General features: G+C 39.4%; 1 protein-coding gene across 4 annotated transcripts in view; it reads left to right on the forward strand.

Moving 5' to 3' along the window:
- The window catches only part of PDE1A (phosphodiesterase 1A), a 177,795-nt gene extending 171,277 nt beyond the window's left edge, over positions 1-6,518 (forward strand). For all 4 annotated transcript variants that reach the window (XM_087919854.1, XM_087919853.1, XM_087919852.1 and 1 more), the window contains 2 exons: positions 1,839-1,944; positions 3,469-6,518. In XM_087919854.1, coding sequence (XP_087775980.1) covers positions 1,839-1,900 — 62 coding nt within the window. In that variant the 3' untranslated portion in view covers positions 1,901-1,944; positions 3,469-6,518. The remainder of the gene's footprint in view (positions 1-1,838; positions 1,945-3,468) is intronic.
- The last annotated feature ends 1,342 nt before the right edge of the window (positions 6,519-7,860 follow it).

Below are 7,860 nucleotides of genomic sequence, written 5' to 3' on the forward strand. Positions count from 1 at the left end.
GTTCACGAATTTCAACAGGTGAACGTGTTCAGTTAGAAGCAATATATCTACATATACATATACATTACAATTGATTTTATTTGTCAATCGCTTACAAGATAATAGGTATAAGTAAAAACATAGTTATGAATACATGGATACATATAAGGAAAATTAAAAAAATAAAAGAAACAATAGAACAGGAATGGTAGGCACCTTGGTGCGCTTATGCACACCCCTTACAGACCTCTTAGGAAAGGGGTGAGGTCCATAGTAGACAGTCTAAGGTTAAAGTTTTTGGGGTTTGGGGAAGAAACCACAGAGTCAAGTAGAGTATTCCAGACATTGATCATTCTGTTGCTGAAGTCGTATTTCTTGCAATCAAGTTTGGTGCAGTTTACCTTGAGTTTGTATCTATTGTTTGCTCTTGTATTGTTATGGTTGAAGCTGAAGTATTCATTGACAGGTAGGACATTGCAATATATAATTTTATGTACCATACTTAGATCAGACTGAAGGCGTCGTAGTTCTAGGTTTTCTAAGTCTAGAATTTCGAGTCTGGTGGCATAAGGTATTCTGCAACGAGTAGAAGAGTGGAGAACTCTTCTTGTGAAATATTTCTGGACTTTCTCCACTGTATTAACATCAGATACGTAATGCGGGTTCCAGACTGATGAGCTGTATTCAAGTATTGTCTAGCAAAAGTTTTGTATGCTCTAGTTAGTAGTGTGATATTACCTGAGAAAAAGCTACACAGGATTAGATTAACAACTCTTAATGCCTTTTTGGATATGTAGTTAGAGTGGGCTCTAGCACTTGCATCATTAGAGATGAGTACTCCAAGGTCCTTGACAGAGTTTGGGTCATCAGCAAGGTCTTGACTATTCAGCCTGTATTTTATTTTCTGATTTTTTTTGCCAATATGTAAGACAGAGCATTTATTTGTTGAGATTTGAAGTTGCCATTTGTTTTACCATTCTGATACATAGTCGAGGTCTTTTTGAAGGGTAGCAGTATTGTTGGTGGTGTTAAATAGCTTTACATCATCAGTGAAGAGAACGCAGTTGCTCTTAATATGATCACAGAGGTCATTTATGTAGAATATGAAGAGAGTTGGTCCTATATAATGCATATACAATACAATATGTACAACATATTATGTATTGTAATATATGTTGTATATATTGCAATATACAATACAATATATGCTCAGCACAAGGCAAAAGAGAAAGACCTGTACGTGGATTAGAGGGCCCACAAAAGTATATGATGCCATCAAGAGAGTAAAAGAATTGAAATAGAAGTGGGCTGGTCACATAGCAAAAAGAATTGAGGGCAGGTGAACCAAGGCAGTCTTAGGCTGGATCCCATTTGATTAAAAGCATCCACAAAAGAGACCTAAAACAAGATAGATCAATGACATCAGCAAGTGTTATGAGCCCAATTGGCAAAAAAAAGCTCAGGACTGCATTGGTTGGAATCATGCAGAAGAGGCCTTCTGGATAGACAATGGCTAAAATGATGATCCTATACATATAAACATATGCATACAGGCAGAGACTTTCTAATTATCTTTCCCACAGCTTTGCTATGATTTGGTTAGCAGGGAGTCTCTTCCCTAATAAAAGAGAAGTTTGCAGTTCTTTAAATAAAGGTCTCTTGAATATTTATCTCTTACAATTTCCATACTTTTCTGGGGGCTGCTCAAAAAGCTTTTTGTGGAAAGCCTCAGATTGTGCCGAAAACCTCAGATTGTGCTCCTCTGCTCTAACCAATGAGCCACACAGGTCACATTGCACCAAATCGAAGATGAACAGCATGTGGACCCTTTTATAGCCGTTTCTGTTTTTGAATTTCAGGGGAGCCTAATCTCAGTGAGAATTCTGAAGAGCCAATGAAAGAGCCAGAACTGAGCAGCTAGGACAACGGTACCTTCATTGTTTCTGCTCATTTTCAGACCAAGAGGTAAGTTGCCCTAGTTCTTCTCTAAATATGGTTACCTTCCTTTCCTTCTCTATGCTTCTGAAAGGAAGAAGAGTTTTCTTTGTTTCAATAACAAATCTTTACTATGAAATATATTATCATTGTGGTGCATGTATGCCTACAAGAAAAAGGATGAAACTAGGGTCAAGATTTTCCATCATCATCATCCAGGCCCTGGCACCGTGATGGTGAACCACAGGTGGCATGCAGAGCCATTTGTGCGGCCATGTGAGCCACATCCAAATGTACCTGCACTGTACATGCGCATGCCTCCCAGCTGATTTTTGGCCCATGTGAAGCCATTTTCGCCCTCCTAGAGGCTCGAGGGAAACTTCTGCAGCCTTTGGAGGCTGAAAAATGGGCCCATTTTTCAGCCTCCAGAGACTGCAGAGGCTTTCCTTGAGCCCCCAGGAGGGCGAAAATGGCCTGCCCTGGGCTCCAGAGGCCCTCTGGAGGCTAAAAACAGGCACTTCCTGGCCGAAAATCAGCTGGGAGGCACACACATGTGCAGTGCAGGTAACGGGGTTGTTGCACGCACATGCGCATGGGGGTGGGGCGCATTGCATTGTGGGTGCCAGCACACACATGCGCGCGTTATCGCACACGGGCGTGCTTTTGACACACCACAACAAAAAGGTTCGCCAGCACTGCCCTAGCATCTTATAATCCGTATTAATATTCGCTATATTTACACTTTATGCTATGATCCATGGTAGCAACAAAAAAATAGGTAATTTGGCAGCAACTTTTCCAACAGAAACATCTTACTTCATTGCTCTAAATTTAACAGATGTCATGAACTCACAAAAGCTGATGCCTTCCAATGAAATTTGTTAGTTTGAAAAGGTGCTACCAGACTCCTCCTGTCAGCTGGAAAAGATGCTGGTTTTTATGCTTGTATGTTTTGAGAAAATGAATGCAATTCATGCCTCAATGCCTTCTGCAAATGAATCCTCTCAGTATTTGAGCCAACATCAGTTCCAAGCCCAACCAATCTTAAAGGTATGCCATTCAAGGAGGCAGCCAGATGATGCCTGGAGGGCTCTTACCCAGGATCCCAGCAAGCCATCTCCTTTTCAGTTTCTCAGGACAATTTCGCCCCCCATATTCCTATTTCATGCTGCTCTCTTTCCAACAGGCTCTAGACCAAGTTGACACATCATGCTGAGTTACGATATGTTTTGCTTCATTTTGGTTTCATGCCAGAATTAAAAAAAAAAAACACCCTGCTTTTCTCAAAAGGCCATTGTAAAGTAGAGCAGAGTTAACGTGAACCATGAGGCCAAAACTTCAGTCTTGCAGGGTGGCTCCTGTTTACAATTCTGCCCTTATTATATCTTTGTTGTACCTCTTATTTGTTAAGTTCTCAGTTTACAAATGCAGTTTTTTTCTCAGTATGGAGTGAACCATATGCACTAAATTACTTATACCTTGTCTCTTGTTAAATGCCTAAAGATTCATGCAAAAACAAATATCCGAAATTTCTCCTCTCTAATACCACTGCAGGATGAACTGAACAGCAAGAAAGTGTCTTCATTCTACACAAGGCTGCTATCTCTTCTACAATTCAAGGCATTGATTGCAGCTATCAAGAACTTATTTGATTTCTTCTTCAGTTCTTCTATGATCCTTTAACATAGCTGGAATACATCTTCAGCCAAAATATTTGTTAGACACACACACACAGCCATTATGGAATGACTGCTGAAGGGAGGAAGTGCCTGATTAGCAGAAACTTTCTGGAAGCTTCCTCTGAGCAGATTACTTCATTTGGAGATGATTAAGAGGACTGTGGACTAGATCTCAAGGTGCAATTAGTGTAGACAGCTGCAAGCTGCTTCTCTGCTGTCTTGTTGATTAATAACATATCCAGATGTACAGATTTTTGCTTTTATAGAATTATGGGGTTGAGGGTTTAGAAAAGCTGCACTAAAACATACCAAGAATTCTAGAAAGCCCCTTGAATAAGTAGTGATGGTTTTGTAGGTAACTAATGAGGTAAACCTCTGGTCTTTTACATAACCAGCCTTATTTCTGAAGGGTATAAAAATATCTGTTTAAAACTAGTAAAACACGGCTACGTCAAATTGTATGAGAAGATCAAATGCTAGTTGCTGGGTCAGACTCTTGGAAGAAGCCATGACTTAGCAGCTAAGCATGTAGGGGGTCCATAATGCAAACTCTGGTGCCAGAGAAAAACAACTTGAGACTTCAGGGTTGTGTGAAAGACCACAATCTAGGAGCTTGTAGAACTGCGGACAGCTCAAGTCAAGCTCACTAGACTAGGTAAGCCAACGCTTTGTTTCTTTTTAACACATTCATATTGCAGACCTCCTTGGTAAATATGCCAAGGAAATACCGCATTGAATTTTTAAATACACCTGAAGTTGTTTTCACCCTGTAGACAGAAGCCAGCTGGAGCCTTTTCTCTTCTTCCCACTGAGGGAAGTAGCAAAAACCAAGAATTGAGAAGCGCTCTTCCTGCTTATTTCTGGCTTTCTCACTTTGGAGCTGGTTGCTCTCCACGCTTTTGGGAGGCTAAAAAGCAAGAGCCTCAATCCCATTATGAAACTCGTGTTAAAGGGATCGCCGAAGCCATATATGAGCTGTGCCTATTAGATACCAGCTAGCTGATTTGAAGGAAAGCTTGGGTGAATGGATTGAAATGATAATAATAATTTAAAAAGCATGTGGCAACTCTTTCTGTCAAAAAGGCAGAGCTTGTATTTAGCATTGACTTTGTGCGCCATATACCACAGTGAAACGACCTTTGGAAGAACAAAGCTGTCTGAAATGTTCTATGACAGAACTTACACTTTTGCTGAAGTGTTTTCTCTCTTTTTACCCTGTATGTGAATGTGCCTATGTATGTATACGTAATCCTGAGTATAATATACCCATACGCTGCTACTATCAAGTGGCGCCAAGAATTTGGATGATTCACCGTGTCTTCGTGCTGTCACTGAATTATTTTCCCATGATTAAAAATAACCATTCTCATGAATGGTTTGCATCGAGAAGCTTCAAGAGATATCTATCAACCCATAGGAATATATTCTTTCATTAATCCTAGGGATTTCTCAGGAAAATACTTGTAGACTTTTCAACCTGGAGCCCCGTGTGCAAAATGGAGATGTCTACTTCTTCTGGGGGGAAAGGGAGTTTCTTGACATCTTTTCCTTGTATGGGACTATTCAGCAACAGCAAAGAGATCTCTAGTTTTATTTTGGAAGCCCTCATATAATGCCTTAATTATTTAGGATTAATCTTTTTTTGCTCACCTGCATGCTTGTAGTCATCTCGCCCACCGAGGGTAGGGCAGTTCAAATTAAAGCTTTGCCAAGCATGAGGCTTCAACAGGAAGAAAGGCCATTATCTTCTGTCAAATATGATGCCGTTTGAACTGTAATTCCATATGAATGCCATCATCTGGTAGATGTACTGTGGGTTTCTTTAAAAGCATTTGTTTTAGCACCTCTTGGAACAGGCTCTTTGACAACAAGAAACATTTGACCTCCTATCATTCTCAGAACACCGAGGCCAATCTAGTAGGAGTATACATTTTGTGGTCTTTGTTTTACACTTTTGCAAAGGTTGTATTTAGTTTTATGCTACCAATGAAAAATGATAGCAGCTACTGAACATAATCTCATAATTTTGATATATATATATTTTTTGGCAGAGGAGAAGCAAATGCAGTGAACTCAATCCCATTAAGATCTGTTTTTGCAAAGTTTGTTTGGGGTTTTCCCCCTATATGTTGCCTTATATTGAAAAGGTCATAATTTCAATTGGGACAAATATTTAAAACAAGCAAGGTATGGATAGTGGCAAGTCTTAGAATCCTAATTCGAAACCATGCTCTTCCATTTCATTTGCTTGTCAGTAAAACAGAAATACTGTGAAAATCCCTGACGCACAACATGCTTATTAATGTTTGGGACTAGAAAATGGGGAGGAGGGTACCCATTCTCTACATATTTTCTTTGTTTTGTTTTAGTTTTAGGCTGTTTTTTTAAACACTGTGATGGGCTTCAGTAAAATAAAGTTTTTCCTCCACAGGTCTTTTAAATTTCTCTCAACATTAATATTGAATTGGGACCACATTACTTGTTTAGTTTCATAATGATTTTTGCAGCATATGTCTTGTCTGATCTGGTCTTTTCTATACACTTATAGTTAGTGTACATTGTCCTTTCCAGAGCCACCTAGTATGAGTTGTGCAATAAGTAAATTTGTTCACATGGATTGCCACAGGTCTGCCATGTTTAAATTTTGGGGAGCATTGTGGGAACTTAAAATGGTGGCCTGATCTTTTCACCTCGCACTCCTCAGAGTATAGCTGAATAGACATAGGGGTATACTTTCCAACTTTTATTTTGTATATATTTATCTTGAGATTTCTGGCATACTTGTATAATATAAACATGAATTGTAATTTCAGCATTTTAAAAGAATTAATTTTTAGTGTGGCAATCCTCATGGAACGTATGGGGGCCTTTTTCTGCTGTAGTTGCCTATGATAAGATGTCTAAATAAATTATATTGGAAAGCAAGCTTTGTAAAATATTGATTGTGTAGAAATTTTGAATTAATATTATGAAAACTGTTTGGTCACTTCCTATAACTATGTTTAGCGATACTGATGTCCTATGAACTGCCATTGGTTTCTGTAGCTTGTGGTTCAGTAATTTCCCAATGTTACTCAGTCTTATGTCTTCACTTTATTTTGTACACACTTCCTCAGTTATTTTGAATGTGTGATGGGTGTAGGCAGCAGGTGCTGGATCCTCCCTAATACAGGTAATCCTCAATTAGTAACTGCCTCATACACTGACCATTCATAGTTATGACAATGATAAAAAGTAACTGTGTGACCAGTCCTTGCATTGACAACCTTCATAGATCTTAAAAAGAAGAAAGCTGAAGTAAGATCAGTCATGGTTTCACATCGACTCAATGACAAAGTTTGGTCACTAAATGAGGGCTAATCGTATTTTCCTCCAGCCCTGTGGTTGAGGATCTAAAGGGAGGTTCTTAATACATCCTCCTGAAAAAGTCTGGAATTTTCCATATAGCAGAGGGAGTATTCCTATTGTTAAGAAACACATTTACACATGAGTAATTTTTCAGACCTTTGATTACAGTGCATAAACATCGAAAGGAACCAGCAAGCTTTCCTCTTTCTTCTGCAGATGCAGCAGACTTCTGCTCCTCCTCTGTGATCCTTCAACAAAAAGGGACTATTAATGTTCCTTCTCAGGGCAGGATTAAGGCCCTGAGGAGAGCACAACAGTGGTGCTCCCCCACAATCCTTCCACTGCTTAACTAACAAAACATTAAGAGCACTTAGCAACAACACTTAGACTTATATACCGCTTTACAGTGCTTTACAGTCCTCTCTAAGTGGTTTACAGAGTTCAGCATATTGCCCCCAACAATCTGGGCCCTCATTTTACCCACCTTGGAAGGAGGAGAGGCTGAGTCAACCTTGAGTTGATCAAGATTGAACTGCTGGCAGTCAGCAGAGTTAGCCTGTAATATTGCATTCTAACCATTGCACCACCATGGCTCTAAAGACTCAATTTGGTTCTGAGACCCAAAGTTGAACATGGCAATGAAAGAAGTAAGGACATGATAGATAGAGGGGGAAAATCTGTGTTGCTTCCTTTCTTCTATGTACCTTTAACATGTGTTTATTTTGTTTAATGGCTAATGCTATTCCTTCTCCTCCTAGAAGAGAGACTGTTCTAGAGGGCAAAGCTGGTAATACACATGCATACTTGATAAGTATGGATATACTGAGGCAGATCCCCAGTACTGTACTGTCAGAATGAGAGAGAGCATCTAATACATGCATCAGATTATGTATTAGATGCTATCGAATTTGCACATCTA

The sequence above is a fragment of the Pseudonaja textilis genome, chromosome 1, assembly GCF_049901715.1.
Source record: "Pseudonaja textilis isolate UNSWEBS1 chromosome 1, rPseTex1.2, whole genome shotgun sequence".
Lineage (NCBI taxonomy): Eukaryota > Metazoa > Chordata > Lepidosauria > Squamata > Elapidae > Pseudonaja > Pseudonaja textilis.